Below are 18131 nucleotides of genomic sequence, written 5' to 3'. Positions count from 1 at the left end.
GTATGCATATGCATTGAGGGGGGGCTCCTGAGGTGATATGACACTCTCTGTGTGCCTCCATCTCCCATGAAACAGCTCCATAAAGCTGCAAAATGCTACCAGGGCTGCAGCCATGCTGTTGGAGATGGATCGAGGGAGGGAGAGAAAGAGGAAATCCTTTGTTCTGTCAAGGACTTAACACAATCAGAGTGTACAGTGTGTCAGGAGCGCACAGGCATATATCAACTTCAATCTCTTTTTAATGAAAAATCCTGCCCTCTCTAATATGTGCAAATTAACCTCTTCTCCTCCTCCCCTCCTGCCACTTCCCCTCCTCTCTCCCCCTTACACTGGCCCCCTCGCTACCTCTCTCTCTCTCAGTCCCCACCCTCTTCTTCTGTCCCTCGTCTTCCTCCTTTTCCTCTGTTTCTCCTCACTTTCACCAAGTTTTCTGTGCCTGTCTTGTACCTCGGAGTGCAAAATGAGAAGAGGCAGAAGCTCCTGTTTACCATTAGCTTGTTGCTTTAGCCACCCAGACATCCGCCCCCCACACAATTATCTACATCACTTAGTTGTAAAAAAAAAATAAAATAAAAAAAATCATATATAAGGCAGAAATATATCAAACAGTTGGTGTCCAGCAGCAGCAGAATAAATATCCCCACTCCATCCTCCCCTGCTCTCTTTGGTTTTCATCCCTGTCTGCCGAATCATGCTATTACCCTGATTATCCTGATGAGCTGGTCAGATCCTCGCCTTCTCATTCTGCCCATGCTGATTGTAATTTAGAAATTACACCTAATGAGGAATTTTAAAAAACAAGACCGCCGCCATGTGCTGCCAGCTCCATGCCGCTTCTGGCCCTAATGGATTTCCTGGTATGGAATCCATTTTTCCCCCCCTCTTGCCCTACATGGGGTCCGGCTAGCCAGGCCCTTCCCTCCCTATTCTCCCACCCCCACCTTCCCCCTTACTCCACTAATTGGGAACGACTGGTTTTAGTAAAAAGAAGTCATAATCATTGTTTCTGCAGCTAATTTAAGTGGTTAAGTATACGGGATCAGCTCCCAGAATGAGGAAATGAGAAAGATTAAATTTACATTTTTTTTGTCTTTACAGCTTAAGTGCCGATTTCCTTTTCATGGTGCTGTTGGTTTTTGAAAGATAAATGTCATGCAACAATTTGTCACCTCTCAACTCAGTTTTTGCTTTGTTTTATGTTTGTTGTTTCAAGCTGTATAAAGTGACAATGAATATGGTGGGAACAGCAACAACTGCTCTTCATACATTCTGCTGTTTTGCGAGAGGGAAATTAAAATGGGCCTTTAAAACACCAAACAGTTTTCAACACTATATTTCTCTTTATCTTATGCTGGAATTTCTAGTCTGCAGATTACAGTTCAAAGATGCCCTATTAGTCTCATAAACACCTGTATGATGTGTACGTGTTTCAGGGAGCCTTCCTAGAAATGGGGGAGGACAAACACACACGCACATGCACGCAGAGGCACGCATGCAAATCAAAGCCATCAACAGCTTGTGATGAAGTGAGACATCGTGGCATAAACAGAGTGTGCCGTTACCATGGAAGCCACTTTCACCTCACAGGGCCGAGAGAGACGGGCCGAGAAACACACAAAGAGCCAACGAGACGGGGAGGGAGCGACAAACACAGTGACAGACAGACAGATAGAGAAACAGACAGACAGTGTGGTGCAAGCTCTCCTTTAGTAAACGTTTAATCTCTTTTTTAAAAAAACAACACTGCAGCTTTTAACCAGCTTCTTTTCCCTGAGAAGAAACACTGTGTTTGTACTGTAAGACAAGGAAAAGTTAATTCAAATATTCTTTGCTGGCTGGTTTGATGTTCATGCAAAACAACAAAACAAAAATACAGATGGAGACACTCCATTGGAGGGGTTTGGAGCTTAACATCTGTATCCCTTAATATCTTTCTTTTTTCATTCTGGACTCTAACTTTAGATGGCTTTTGCAACACTTTTTTACTGGAATATCCGCAGGTTTTATCTTTCAATCTTTCGTGCTTCAAAGCTTTCATGAATGTGCTTCAGAACTTTCATAATCTCATAAAAATGCAAAAAATGAAGACAATAGACCAGACTCCTGTACTGGAAGCATTCTGGTTTCCATGTATAGCTCTTGTATCATGCAATAGCATTTTAGTGGGGCTTTTCTCACAAGAACAGTCCAAAGGAGAGCTCGTAAGGTGTAACACATCTGCCAGAGAAACCCATTGGCAGCCATGTAATAATGTCTCCTAACAGATAAATGCATGCAAGTGCAACTCATAGATGTTATACTCATAGTTGTCCCTAATTGCTAGTTGGACAATAAACAATGCAACTCAAATTTGCTACCATTGCACAAGCATTTAACTCCATGTGACTGTTTTTAAAAATTCACTTATAACTTCAGCTGCTGCATTTTCAGGATTCTACTGCCTGAGTGTCTACTTGACCATTTAATTTACTATATCCGAGACTGTTGCAGGAAATTGGACAAAGTGACCTGGTCATGTTACATCAAGCAGGCCGCCCTAACTTAGCATCCCAGGAAAAGAGGCCCATCTAGTATCTCTTCATTTCGCAGATAGTCTATTGACAAATGTTTTGCTTTTATACTTTTTAAACGATTCCTCTTAGCCAAATGGAAATCTATATTGATTTAATCCAGCTCATTTTCTCTCTTTGAGATTCAACAGTGTGTTGCGTAACTTCGACAGAGGGCAGCCTCCAGTTTCACGATGAGGAGGAAATAAGCTTAGATACTTTTGTGCTTTTTAAAAATTCAGACTAAGGCAGCATTTTTTCCCCGCTAAAAAGAACATGATGTTCTTTTAGTTTATTGTCAATCAGGTCACTGTGTTTTATTGCCCTCTTGATGCAATGATTCATTGCATCTTCTGAGCTGCACTGTCTTCTCCACCTCAAAGCATTATCACTGCTCTGTAAAAGAAGCATCGAGACTCCATACCTTCTGCGAAAAGGTCGGATGAGGGAGGAAACGTCAGTGATGCTAGCTTTCAAGGTTTGCCAAGGAAGCTAGAGGAGGTAATCAGAGGAAAATATGTCCTCTCCTCCTCCTCTTCTTTTAGACCTCCATTAGACCAGCCTGCCTATCTGGGAAAATTGATTTTCTCCCTCCCCTTTTCCTCTCTTCTCCTGTTTCTCTTCTTTTCCCTCTTCTCAGGTTCCATTTGAGGCTTGTTCATCCACTCTCAAGAGCAGCTCTGTGAGACAGAGAGAGAAAAGAGAATAGTTAGGACACGGCAGGTTGTTCACACATATAGTTACCCACCCCCAATGACAATGAAGTCTCATTTCTGTCATATGCAGGGACACAGAGGCCTGCAGAGGTTCCATTCTTTCCCTCTTTTTCTTTTTCATTCCCCATCCACTGCTTAATCCTTTCCTTCCCCTACTGTTTCCCCCCTCCTCTTCCTCTTCCTGTTGCTCTTCCTCCAGTCTTCACACATGCATCCCCCCTCCCTACCTCAGAGCCAAGTCTTGGATCAATGCACCATTGATTTTTCTATCAATGAACATTAGTATGGATCAGACTGCTGCTTGCACTGCCCTGAAATCTACACACACACACAACCACACACGTACACTCATAACACTATGAGCGCATGTTGCAGATTTCATCACTGCACAGAAAAAAAAAAGGACAAGTTAGATGCTGTGGACAAAGAAAAACAGAACGTCAAGACAGCATTAAGCAGGGTGGGTTTGATAGTAGAGAAGTTCCAGTTGGAAGCACAGGAGCCAATCAATGAAGGTAGTGACTGAAAGGATAGGAAATGAAATCAGACTGAGCAGAGTTGGTGTTTGTTTCTGCGTAAAGGAAACGGTCATTGGTCAACTGCCTGCTATTCCATTCACTGCAGGATAATTCAGTCTGATTGGCAACCACTGCGGGCTGCTAATAATGGCTGCTGATAGTAATGTGTGCGCTTTATTCACCTTTGGATGTCTCTCTTTTACTTTTGCCCCACACACACACACACACACACACACACACACACACACACACACACACACACACACACACACACACACACACACACACACACACACACACACACAAACATGCACATCCCTGCCTCTTCTCTCACCCTATAATGGGCTCTGAGTCAGGTGGAGATTGACACTTTTCTTTCTGCTGTGCTCCCTTTGTGTCCGACATTGTATTCATTCCACACAAACCCATGGCGGCCTCTCAGTTAGAAAGAGGCAAAGCACATTTCTGCGCACATCAGCTACATTTTGCATCACCAGACAATGAATGTGTGCTTACACTAAGCATTAGCATCTTCAATTAACCCCAAGTTGGGGGGGGGGGGGGGGGGGAGAGGACAGCAAATATTGTACATTGATTGTGTAAAGCTGCCATAGGAGAACCTCTACAATGACAGTCAATGTGGACAGTTACTTAAAAAATTAATGATGAATTGTCCTGTCTTTCAGAAAGAGGGGCCCTGTATGTCTCTGCCTTGTGTGATGATGTATAAATGGGATTCTTGGGGCTCTCCTGAAGCAGTGTTGTATCTTTTATAATTACATTTCCTCATCTCTTTCACTTCTCAAAGAGAGAGAGAGAAAAAGAGGCAGTGTAGACTGGTGCTGATAGAACAAAGAAGCATCCTTCTTTGGGAGTGCTTGCATGAAAGTTGATCCTCGCTTAAGACCCCCAGTACAAGGAAACTGAGCCGCCTCGGGCCGTCCTTCGCCTTGCCTGATTGTAAAGTGTTTTAATTTGGACTATGGCTGACGCCCAGCTGCCTCTCTGTCGGTCTGTCTCTGACAGCATGTTTATGTGTATTACTTATATAATCTTGTTTCTAAAGTGTTTTTTTTCCCCCCAATGATTTATTTACATGGGATAATGAATCATTTAGCTTTGCTTGTATCAACATTTATTACCTTATGATTTTGACTATTTTAAAAATGTTCATTTATATCTATTTATAGTGACAAACCCTTAAATAATTCTTGAGAATCTCTGCTGCAGAGGTTATGAACATGTTGTATACATCAACTGGTCTGTTAAAAAAATATTACAGTTGCATTTGGGTTGGGTCATTTGCTGAAGAACTATTAAATAAAAGTCAAAGGCCCTTTTTGAAAGGCTAAATGGTTGGTGTATATTTTTGATCTTACATTTTCCAAATAGCTGCAGTTCTGCGGTTGAAACTTAATTTAGTATGCAGGGTTAAGAAGTGTATAGGAAGAAGTTTTCAAGAAGTGATTCTTGAATTGCCTTCAGAAATGAAAAGGCTGTAGAACTGACTTGAAGTCAATATCAAAAAAATTAAGTTTCTTAGCACTGGTTAGAAGCGTCACAAAATAGCTTTAAGCTCTTTTCACAACAATCTCACATGCATAACCTCAATTTATGTTTTCATTGTGACTTCTATCAAATGGCCTTGAGTTTCAATACCCACATTTCTAAACACACAAATAATGGCACTTATATTGCTGTATGGAACAATAAGTACACTTCATGCTTCAGATCCTGGCTCTCTTTATTCTTCCTAAACTAAACTCAACCATGAAAATGGAATGTTGTAGACAATAGACAATGAAGGTAAAAGAAGGAGTACCCATGACCGTCAGTGGCATATTAATAATAACATATTTTACAGCCAATTTATACAAGGTTCCTTCTCCTCCACACAAACTGACAACTTCACAAGGACACACAAACTCGCATTAGGTAGTCAACCTGTGGGAGCTGAGGAGCATACAGCCTACAGATTTTTCTGGCAATATTTCAACCAGACTGTAATCTCTAAAACCGCAAAGTTCAATTACTCACTTAACTCTCTTTGATCCGGAGTCCTGCCTCTGATTGAGGCTTTAACATGTGGACAGACAAAAATAAGAATCAGTCCAAAATGAACCACTGTTGAACCCTAGTCAGATAGGTAAAACAAGCAGCAATAGGCTGTTTTAAGTGGAAAGGGGGCATGTTTCAACTTTTCATAGTGTGTTGTTTTTCCTTTTTTTTTTTTTTTTTTAAACTCTGTGACTGAATTCACTTTTACTTTAAGGCTATTGCCGTAATCTCAAAATATCGCTATCTGTCGAATTCTGCAAACAGATAAAAATGTTCAATTGAAAACACCCCACATGCCTGCTGTCCTCGTCAGCGGCAGGGTTAAACATGGCGGGTCCACTATGAGACCACAAGTGTGCTACGTGTGGAAAAAAACAGCAACGAAACTCGTGTTCAAATTTGCTTTAAAAGCTCGTTTCGCGTTATGTCACAGAGATGTTATGACTAACCATTTTTGTACCACTTGCCTTTCGTGCTTGTCGCGAAACCACAGTGTCTACTGTAGTCGCGAGCAGACTGTGAGTGGAAATCGAGCGACCCGCGACTCAAGCTGCAGCAGCAGCCGGCAGAGAGCTGCTTTTCACGGGCAGGCTTGAGGAACAGCTGCCCCTGCGCGCGCAGGAAACACCGGCACTCTTCTATTTCGGTATACTTTAAAATACAATATGTTACCATACAAATCAATAATGCTAATATAAACTAAAGCAAACCTAGGGTGAAAGACAGAAAAAGAAAAAAGAAACAGAAATAAACAGAAAGTGTTTCATATAAGCCCACAGAAATAAGGTGATGCAAACAAAAATATTAATAGTTATTTAAATGTAATGTTTTATTTATAAGTGGCTTCGAATAAATATTCATTAAATTCATTAAATGGCCAATTATTTTTTAAACTTTGCAAATATCTTTTATTTTTCATCCATCATGAGCTTGTTCTATAAAATAAATAGCATATATTTACATTTTTAGATATTTTAATATGCAGTTGCAGAAACACATAAAAAGGTGAAGCGCAGGTTAAATACTACGAGCCCCTTTATTGAATTTTACGTCAGGTTATATTTGCATTTAATATCCCTTCTCCACACATTGGCCTGCCATATTGTAACAGTGATAGACAGACTTGAAGGGCTGTACTTAATTGCTATCACATTGAACCCCAAAAGCTTTATTGTATCGTACACGTGCGCGCGCACACGCACACACAGATACACAACTCCAGAGGTATAACCAAGCTTATTTTGGGCATTAATTATCCACAGAGCCTTTATCACCCTTTTTGTCACATTCAGGGAAACTGCCTGTAAGTGACGCTGCCATAGCGCGCGCACATGTCATAATGGGAGGTGATGGTGGTGATGGTGATGACTATAGAGATGGTGAATTAGATGAGGTATGCGCGCTCTGCTAGAGGTGAATGTAAGCCATTCACATTTCCATATATGTCCTCCTGTCACAAGGGAGAATCCCTCTCCTCCCCCTCGTCTTTTCCTCACATACTCCCTCAAACACACACACATAGTCTGCACACAGCCTCCCCCTCACACTCCCTCCTTTCTTTGTTCCCCTCCGATGTTTCCCCATAGCTCCCCACAGCACAGAGAGAGGGAGAGAGCGAGAGAGAGAGAGAGAGAGAGAGAGAGAGAGAGAGAGAGAGAGAGAGAGAAATCACACCACTGCCACCCAGCGGCCGAGGGAGTGCGCGTGACCGTGCGCGCGTTTTCTTTGTTAACCCGGACCTCCATGAATTGCTGTCAGCAGATAATCATGAAATAAAAAAATCGGTGCTTTAGTAATTCGGAATGTTGACATGCATAGGCTTAAGAGTGAAATGAACAAGACCACCATTTTGAATTCAGAGACTCTACTATGCAGTGGTCACGCGCTCTGCTCAAGTGTCCTTGAGCAAGACACTGACCCCATGGTGACCTCTGCCCCCCCCCCCCCCCCCCCCTCCTGTCCCCCGTCTCCATAGGTCACCATTCAGGCTCTTGCGCTCCTTAGGTTGGACTAAATGTTGTCATATGAGCACATATTTTGAGGTATTTATTCGCACTTAATTCTTTTTTTAAAGGCCTGTTACATGTCAAAACGATTCAATAAAGCATGGATCTATGCTGGGCAGGGCTGCAATTTAATTAGCTCTATATATTACTGCGTTAATAATGTATTTAAGGGGGAGACGTTAATTACAGATTCTATATGGCCCTGCTTTTATCCTGCAGGGCATCTTCTCTTCTGTGCCTTGAAAGGAGATTAAATCAAAAATTGTTGCACGTTTTTACTCATCGTCGCCAATCAACCGATAAAGCAATTTATAGCCCAAATTAGAGAGGCTTTTTTTGTTTATGCCATCTGATTAATGGAAAATAAGAATCTTACGCCAAGTTTGAAAAATGCAGTGGATGTAGATTATAATGATCATAGCCAGGATCAGCCTGATTTAGAACAACACATTATTTTAAATTACAGCACATTTAAAAAAAAAAAAGGGTGGGGGGTGGGGGGGTGGAACGGTAGCCTTTTTCCAACAGGGGGCAGAATCACTCTCCAGAGAAAAAAAAAAGCATTTTCCCCTCTTTCCCACCACGCACACACAGGCAATGCATACTCACACAGTGCACGCACGCACTGTTGGTTTTCTCTCTGCAAGCAATTTTCGCCTCCCGCAGCTGCCTTTATAATGATCTACACATCTGAGCCCCGCGCGTGTTTAGCTTGATTGTTTAACGAATAAAGTTTTGAGCCACATCAGAGAGGTGCAGATTGGCTCCAGGGTTTCTCATCTCTTTTAACAAATGAAGCTGAAAGGTCTCTGAAATGGTTAAACACAGATTAGGTTTGACATAGACAGCAAGTTTTTGTTTCTCTTGGGAGCTTGAATAAAACTCGATATCATCAGCCTCCTTTCCAGGCGCTTGCTTAAAGGATGTATGTAATATCTGGACATTGATCTGAATGATATTACCCATCTCCCCTCTGGGCCTCGTGGTCGTGCCAATGTCGTGACTCCGAATCGTGTTGTTGGAGTTTTGGTTTAATGCTCTTTCATGCGTTAAGTTTTAATCAAAGTAGGATGCAGGTTGTAGTAACCTTCAAGCTGCATGATCTGTTTTAAAAATGTTGTCAGTATAAGTGAAACTTGCGCCCAATATCATCATCATATAGTTTTTTGTTTTTTTTAATTAACCAAGATCTACCTCTTTAACCCTTTTGTGTGCACTGAAAATCAATGGACAATGAACAAACCAATGAAGACATAGGAATCTATGAAAACCTCTTTTTTTGTCTGAAAACCTAAAATTGACACCAGAACGCTATCGAATTCAAGCTTTTAGAAAAACCAACCTTCTGTTTAATTTTAAAAAGAGCTGACTGGACTTAAAGTTTTCAAGTCGATGGTGAAGAATCATTTCATAAGAAATGTCACTAAAGCCCATCAGAGATCGATATGTAAGGACAGTTTTGGATATCCTGGATTAAACCGAAAAAAACCTTCTATTGAATTGATAATGGCGTACTGAATCGTTCGAAGTACACGTACAAATGCATATGGCTATCAGAAGCAGAACATTTCAGTTTTTCATCCCTAATATTTCTCACTTGCAGATCGGTTTAAGCCTATAGAGAACGGTCCAAAACTGTACAAACGTTCTTTATTTGCAAATCTGCAAATTTATGATAAGACGGATTCAGCCTACAAACACTCTTCATGATAAACTCAGGGGGGAACTCTATAGGCTCTACTTCAGGGTCTTAAATCAGGAAAGACATTAAGTGATTCTGCATTTCCACATCACTAAACGCTGCCAATTATACTAAATAATTAATTATTTTTAGTCATATGAACACTGTCGATTATCCTCCAAAAAATTAAATTATAACTCCAATGATGCGTCCCTTTCTTTCTTCTTAAAACTGCCACCAATGGTTAAAGGTTTATTCAAATTATTGTGTCTTATAGTTTGTCAAGTTATAAACTGGTTTTAGCATCTTCAGGTGTCAGAGAAACGCGAACAAAGAAGCAAGCTCGTGTTGTGTTGTGTTGTATACCATAGAGTGTGGTTGTTTTGCAAGTGTTTCAGAATATAGGTTAAAGTGGGTCATCATTTGGGGTGAGGCCTCTTGTGTCTGCATGTTACTCCTTCTCAAAAGTCGAGAAATGTTAGCCTTCATGAAATGCAAAACTTAGTGTACTGCAACATTGAAAGCTTCGAAAAGTAACCAATTAAAACATTCAGTGTAGGTGTGATGTGCAAAAAAAAATAAATTCTCTGCCAAAAAAAAGTATTGTTTCAACCAGAAAAGTGAAGGGAACCATTGTAATGATTTGTGCTCGTTCATTAAAAAAAAGACATATTTTACTTTACAAGTGGGGGAAAAAAGCTACAACAAGCCATCGAGTCAACCAGAGACCATAATAAACAGCCCTGGAACTTCAACACAAAACCACCTCAATCAGAGCTCAAGCTTTCAGTTTAGGGGGTTAAATGGTATAATCATGTGACCAACAAAAGGCCAACTCTAATATTTTAAAGGTCCATCTCAGACTTGTAACCCCCGTTGCAAAAACGTCGACATGAATAAACTCATTCTTCAAAAGACCGTTGCGAGCACTGAGGTCACAATTTCATATCTGAATGCACCTTACGAGCTGGTTTAGAAAATGTGCTCTTTTTTGTTTTCAATGCATACATTTCCCATGGTCATATTACCGCAGTGTCTTCTTAAAGGGGAAGTTTCCTGTTTGGCACTGTATGTAAAGGCAGTAGTGGAGGCAAAACCAGCCAATTCAGACCAAATGAATTATTTAATTGTATTTGTTTTTAGAAAACCCATCATTATAGCTAATCTGAAAATAAAATAAATCAAGCAAGATATTATGAGAGGAAATGCAGGTTGAATAAAAAAAAACAACAACAACCTCTTCAAACTATAATAAATTGCCCAAAACATATTCAAATGACATCAAGAGTAACCGTAGGCAGGACACGGATCTTTAAAATGTGAACCTGAGAGCCTTACAGATCATTCATTAAACTTTGTTTCCCAAAATCAAGTGGACTCTCTGAACTGTCTGATGGTAAGGAGGTGAGAAGTTGTTTGTCTTTACCAACAGTGTCATTATATATTCGTACAGTGTATAAAGATATATACATATAACCTTGGGCATAGCTGCGTACTATAAAGGGTTTTCCTTGAAATGTAACTGTAACTGTTATATTCTTAAACTCGCAAAAGCAACACATTAATACAAAAAAGCAGTGGTAAGGTAGCTTACAGTTAGGCTACATTTTAAACAAATAGGGATGACTAGATTCAATCTCAATTCCGCCAATGATCCAGACGGTGTTCATTTGGTTGTGTTGTTTTTAACTGGTCGTTGAGAGGCTTTAGGCTCCTCTTTTAAGACGCGACAGTTTTACACTATTTCTTAACCTTCTCTTTGAAGGAATTCGATGAGCCTGTGAAACTCTCTGTGAGTTAAAAGCCTGCATTAAGCAGCAAGGGACCTCGAATATTAGAGCATCAGCGGTGCATAGGCTACAGTAGCCTTGTGAAAGGGAGACATTTTTAGATCCGAATCAATGTCGACATCGTGTGACGCAGTTAATCGACACGAGAAGATCTGACGACGAAGCCTCACGGCACGTCGTAATGAAACGCGTCTGTGACATCAAGTGTTGCGAGAGGCACATCGAAGTGAAAGGACATTTCAAGAAGAGAGACAATGATGTCTCCGGTCTCTGGCCAGTGTAGACTTCGGACAGAGCTCGGAGTCAGAGGTCACGGAGACATCTACAGCAGCGTGTGTGGCCGCGCGCGAGACTGCAGCCCTCCTCGTGTCAAGATAATGAACATGGAAGTGGTCAACATCTGACTGAGGGGAAATGATGACGACTAAAATGTGTCTTGTAATTTTTTGATACCGGGCATGCCGCAGCAATATGCAACAACTAAAACAATAAATGCCTTTTCCTCCATGAAGTTCTTGGTGCTCACTGAAAAAGTCAAGAACTGCGCAAAGCGAATTGCGCCGGGAAAAATGCAAGCATATAGTCTATATGAATCAAAACAAAAGAAAGTGTTTGCTGAAACGTTTTCTCAGAGTGGATTTCATTTGCTTCTTTGGCTGTTGTGATATGAAGAAACAATATCCGCGTATTCCACATGATAATATGAACTTGTATGCTTCTCCCCCTGACAGGTCGAAAGATTTTTTTTTTTTTTTTACCAGAAACTGAGGCACATGTGCATCACTGAAGCATATCTCTATAATTAAATATCCTACCCTTAAGTCACTTTTTTTGTCATATCAAATTGTTTTTTTCTTCTCTTAGAGCAAGTTGTCGGGAGCTTTTAAGTCCAACCTGCATAATGCATTGATTAAATGTGAAACTGACATAATGGACATCTTTGTGACCTACTTGGCTCACCAACTGGTTACCTGATGATTGCCTCAAGATCATTTAAAGGGGAAGTTTTCCACATAAAACACGTTGTGCAGATGAGGGAAAGACACATATACAAGTATGAAAATGTCAGTGCATAATTATAGCCTAGATATTAAGAAATAGTCTATATATAAGTAACTGAAATGAAGGGCTTCACTTTACGACAGTCGGGTGTGAGTAAAGGTTGTTTGAGAATAAACTGTTGATCTCTTATCGAGAAAATTCATTTGGACACGTTTCATATCAGGATTAAATACAGAGGTCATTACACTGGGTTCAAACAGATGGTGGAGGCCATTTGGACTATACAAAACGGAACAGCTTTGAAACGAATCTCTATAAGAATGGACAGTCCACGTTACAGATGTTGACTGAATGTGTTTGAAAAATGTAGACTAATTGAACACCCCTCCCTCCTACACGATCTCTGGTCTGCAGCACATGATGAGACAGTCGATAATATCGGATATTTCCTGACTTTTAGTCTATTTTCATCTAAACATTGGGGTACCACAAACTGTTTGAAGTCATTATAGGCCTACATGGTTTCAAAACCGATACATAATTGAATATGATGAGGTACATAGGCACATGTATGTGTTAATGTCATAGACTGTAAAATGATGTAGCCTGAGGTAAAAGCAGTTTTGTGTTTAATACATGACATGAGAGGATGGGCAGAAGAACATTAGATATGCCATTGAAAGCAGATATCGACTGTTTGTTGGAAGCCCATCTAAATATGTAGTGTCGCCTCTATCCACAGAGAGAGCTTTCTGTTGCAGTACGTTTGTGTGGAGGTTCCTGCAATCTTAAACGCAACACTCTTTGAGACCAACGCAAAAGAGCAATCCCCTAAAACATCTTGATGCCCATCCCCTGAGTTTTCTCCACATTTCCAGTCCCTGCTCCTCTGGGTTAAATCGCCTCGGCTCCTCTGCTGCTCTGCTGCTCCACACCACACGCTGCATCAGCTGATCAGTCACGTGGTCGTGGGTCACCCTGTTTGCAAAATGGAGTTGTCTGAATCTGTGCAGAGGGGGCTACAATCTCTAGCCGACCCTTCTTCCTTCGACCAGAGCAGCTTCCACATTTTAGCGGAGGTGTCTTTCCGGAGCCTGCTGTCCTCTCACACGGACCCGGCAGTCCTCGGTGAGCTGCTGACTGTCCTCCCGCCGCTGCTGCTTTTGTCTCCGCTGCTGTTTCCGGGTTCCCTCCGTGCGAACGTGTACGAGAGCTCCGTTGAAGTTTGCGGATTTGCACGGCGCCGATGCATGCTACGGGTCGCTCTAAACTGCTTCCCCGTGTTTATATTAAGATCTACAATGAGGCAAAGTGGTTCAGAAGACCGACAGATGGGTTAAAACGAGCATAGCTTCCTCTGCTGCTGCAGCTGCTTTACATTCAGCAGCAGTCACACAATCACACGGATGCCTTTTGTCATTTCAACTGCCATCAAGTGTGCTTTGCACATTAGAAAGACTTTGTTAGACCATTTCGATCACTGTTAGTCTAAACTGAGTCCATACATCAGATTGTTTGCTTTAATCTGTCAGGTCTTGCTAAACCCGATCGGCTTTGGCTTTAAGGGGTAAAAATAAATGATGCAGAATTACAGAGGACCTCATGCAATACTAACACCGTATTTGTCTCTGTTGTGTTTGCCTAGCTTGTCGTCACACACCTGATGTTGTCCAACTTGTGCAGCAGTCTTTTTTTTTTTTTTTTTTTTAATCGTCGAATTATTTCGAAAGTGAAATGTTCACAATGCAAACAAACAAAGGACCCCCGGCTGATGCAGCTGAGGGGTCCATTCACATGCAAATCATGATTGATTTCCATTCTGCACGTCAATCTGGAGAGCAACAGTATGGATCGCAATTCTCCTCCAGTCTGTTCTCTCTAGGTTGTCTTAAAAAGCTACATTCTCCAACTGCTGAGCCGCATCCTCGTCGTGTTTATGTTTCAGATGTGGCCGAGCTGAAGCACATCGATCAGATCCTGCTGAAACACACTCACACTGCAGCGACCACCTTCATACTGGAGGCGCTCAAACAAAACGCAGACAAGTCGACTATAAGGTAGGAGAACAAGACGGTTGATTCGTGGCAAAATAAAATAGGCGAAATAATAAACTGTTTATAATGCACACTGTGGACACATCACACCGTTGTAACAGGTAATGTGTTGCTCCTAATCACGTGTTTCTTATCTTACAGTTGTACACACAAGGATGCGACATAGCAATAATAGACCGTGAATCCATTCAGGAATTAAGCAATAATATTAATTTGGGGATTTCAAACTTTGCCCAATTCCTTAAACCATTAGTAACCACTAAACTGCACAAATATGTTGCAGTCTGCGTGCATACTGCAAATCATTGTGAGGCATTAGATGATGTTATAGTTATTATTGAAATATGTTAATTATGGTGTCGTGCTCTGAAAGTCTTTGTCTCAGATGTGCACAAACAATGGTTCTGTTTGTTATAAATTAATGTGCTATACATAAATGTAAAATACTTAAGTGTGCAGAAGGTACATACAATGTGAGAGCAGCATGTAAATAATGTTCCGAAATTTTACAAACTTTATTCAAAAGGATCAAAGTAGGGTCGTCATAAAGCTTAAACCGATTGTCCCATATTGCCTGAATATATTACCCTTTTCCTGTCATGATCTTTGTGTTTTTAAAAAACAATAATTACAGAACAGGAGTGTGTTAATCTGGTCAATGTCAGTCTGGTGCATGTTCAGGATAAATGCACATCCAAACACTGTAGGTGAGCATGTATCAGGGATCATCCAAGCACACACGTTGAAAAACCTCACCGTTTTTTTCCCCACTCCCTCAAAAACGCCACTGCTCTAAGATGTTTGTTAGCCAAACTTTTGAATGTTCATGTCCCACAATGTAGTCTTCAGCGTTCAGGCAGTGAACATTTTGTTTCTCAATAAATCTCCCTCTTTTTTTTTTAGAAAGTATCAAATGCATGGTATAATCAAAGTGCCAGTGAAAACGGGTCCAAAAACATCGCTGGCTGACTCGTTTTTAAAAATGTAAATTGAATTCTGCATCTTGTCCCATCTCCCCCATCCCATTTTCAAGCCCAGCACAGTTTAGCAGATGACTGTTCCGTCATGAGCCCGGGTCTGCTGAAGATTTCTGAATGTTAAAAGGAAGTTTTTTCTTGCCACGCTATGACGGATTAAGCTGGGCTCTTGTAATATAGCCATAAGAAAGGTCCTTTACCTGCTTTTTGTAAACATAACAATGAGCATGGTCTTGTTACCTGCTCTTTCGTTAATGTTAACAGACAAACAGTAAGGTCCTTTACCTGCTTTTGTAAAGTGTCTCGAGATAACGCCTGTTATGAATTGACGCTATATAAATAAAGATTGATTGATTGATTGATTGATTGAAGTGTCATTTTTTTTCTTGCAGCTCGTGTCTGGAAGAACTAACATTCAGTACAGAAAGAATAGAATCATTCTACAGCACTTATCAGGTGACAGTGACAATGTTGCATACAAAAAAAAAGAAGTTGATTTGTGAATTTTCCACATTAGCTTACATCTGTTTGTTGTGTTTCACAGAGACATAAGAACGAGCTGGAACACCTTTTAGCAAGGTAAGAGTGATATGATTGATTTTTGGAAGATATGATTTTGAATTTTATTTTATTCTATCTAATAACGTCCTTAACAACTGTCACGTGAACAATACCTCGTTAAAGTTGTGAATTTACCATTGTAGCTATAAAATCCATTGCTTAGATTGACTGTCGAGTACACATTGAATGGAGCGAATGTCCATTTGTTTTCCCTTCTAATCGTAAAATCACTGGAATGTGGTTGTGATTGTCCTATCAAGCAGTTTGAACTAATCGTAATGATAACATAATGAGTCAAATCAAGTACGTAGCAAGCGTTTTTCAGTTGCTATGACTAGTAAGAAGGTCAGAGGGTCTTTGGACATGAAAAGACCAAGGAGTGTGATGAATTGCAATGTAAACGCTCCCTTACGACGCGTCATAAATTGTCGCTCTTTAAAAAGCCACACCGCCGCCTGCATGCTCATTTCATATGAAACACAGTCGATCAGACCCAAAGACAAGATGCCCAAAACTTGGTGGATACGTGAAGCTAATTAACTTCGTGACGCAGATGTTTAAAGGCTAAAGACAATTGGTTAAAAGATCATTATGAACTATTCTCTTTTTTTTCTTCATGGCTTTTGTTTCCTGTTTTGCCAGCAGCAACGGCACCGTATGCTGTTAGTTTAAAACCTCACCTCCTGAGTCCTTGCTTACTGTATCACCTCAGCAACAGTGTAGATAGATAGATAGATAGATACTTCATTGATCCCGAGGGAAACAGCAACAGTGTACTTTCTTTCGTCCTCTTGCAGCATAGGGAGGTGTCCACCTCACATAACCGACGCGTCCTGGAGTCTGCAGTATCACATGAAGGTGGGCTATTAGGCGACACGCATTTCGAAGCACATATTGTCTCTTTGTCGCACTATTACAAGTCAAACATGTGTTTTCCCTCCGAGACAGAACGCACAGGTCGATAAGGTCAACGAGCCTTTTTACTCGATTTCACTCAACACTGAGGTAAGACTTAAACACGTTTTCACGCGTCCACGTCCATGCATTTGTTTTTTTATCTGCACGTGTAATCGTTGTGTTCTTTTTCTTAGAATAAAGGGTCCACGGAAGATATCAACTTCAGCTGCACAATGGAACAGCTACAGGTATGAAGGAGTTGATCTTAGCTCGTGTGTCGACTTGCACTGCTGTTATCTTTCCTCTGCCTTTTACTTGAATTAAGTATTTGTTTATATTCAGTCTGATCACCATTTAACTAAAATGATGAAAGGGGTCAAGCTGATGCTGTGAAGCAGTTTAGCTCTTCAGGGAATTTCCAAATAAAATGTGTTTGTTAAATTGTCTCATTTAATCTATAAAACTGCTGAACGGGCATTTCACTGCTGTGTAATAAAATAAATATACTGAAAATGATAATTAGCTCTGACGATGATGCATCCACTTGACCTGACTAAATGATCCATGTTTTAAAAAAAAAATGTTTTAATGTGAGGACGTTTCAATGCAAGACTTCTGTATTTTCATGAAATTGAATACAATAATACCCATTTGAATAATATCCTGATTATGATTTTAATCATGCGTAATGCTTGGCTAATTTAATTCTGCAACAAGTCAGACTTAAAAAAAAACCCTCCTGAACGGACACATTTCATTTAAACGTTAGTTATCCTTAGAATCTAACTCATAGCCAAACTGTATTTTTTCAAATCATATTTTACGTTATTTCAGGTCATGTTGTTGTGTTGACAATTGTTCGCAGGATTTGGTGGGAAAACTCAAAGACGCTGCCAAGAGTGTGGAGAAAGCCAGTCAGATGTGATGCCGGTGTCCTGTTTCCTCGTATTTTCTGCACTAAACCACAGCAGCTCTCAGTGCCATCGTGCACCCCTATCGCTTTTTTTGTACCTCACATTGGCGTGCCATGTATACATACGAGACCAGTCATTCCAGCTTGTGTTTCAATAAAAGAGAAATTAAAACTCAACGTGTGCGTGAAATAACCCCCCCCCCCCTTTCCTGTCTCCACTTATGCATGTTTTTATGATGCGGGGAAATGTACATTTTATAATCAAATAAAAGTTTGATGTAACACTGGTATAATGTAGGTGAAGTTTGAACATTGGGTCACTTGTTTGTCATAGTTAACCAGCCCGAATAAGATTTTGCCATAGTTACATGACAGCGGTGTATTTTGTTTCCTAAGAGGCGCAGCTGCA

The 18131-nt window shown here is 40.6% G+C and overlaps 1 protein-coding gene across 1 annotated transcript; it reads left to right on the top strand.

Annotated features, from left to right (window-relative positions):
- The first annotated feature begins 13236 nt into the window (after window positions 1–13236).
- On the top strand, window positions 13237–17899 carry commd3 (COMM domain containing 3). Its single transcript, XM_079361399.1, has 8 exons — window positions 13237–13448; window positions 14266–14377; window positions 15744–15807; window positions 15896–15930; window positions 16710–16770; window positions 16861–16917; window positions 17004–17057; window positions 17675–17899. Exons 1-8 carry the CDS (start codon window positions 13310–13312, stop codon window positions 17732–17734), a joined length of 582 nt encoding a protein of 193 aa, XP_079217525.1. The 5' UTR covers window positions 13237–13309; the 3' UTR covers window positions 17735–17899.
- The last annotated feature ends 232 nt before the right edge of the window (window positions 17900–18131 follow it).

The sequence above is a fragment of the Symphodus melops genome (assembly GCF_947650265.1).
Source record: "Symphodus melops genome assembly, chromosome: 14".
In the NCBI taxonomy this organism is placed as follows: Eukaryota; Metazoa; Chordata; class Actinopteri; order Labriformes; family Labridae; genus Symphodus; species Symphodus melops.
The sequence above is the reverse complement of the archived record's forward strand: the minus strand, read 5'-3'. Positions and strand labels throughout refer to the sequence as shown.

Coding starts and splice junctions, on each gene's coding strand:
- commd3 (XM_079361399.1), top strand. CDS start 13,310: ATGGAGTTGTCTGAATCTGTGCAGAGGGGGCTACAATCTCTAGCCGAC. Junction 14,378..15,743: donor GCAGACAAGTCGACTATAAG/GTAGGAGAACAA, acceptor TTTTTCTTGCAG/CTCGTGTCTGGAAGAACTAA. Junction 17,058..17,674: donor GCACAATGGAACAGCTACAG/GTATGAAGGAGT, acceptor AATTGTTCGCAG/GATTTGGTGGGAAAACTCAA.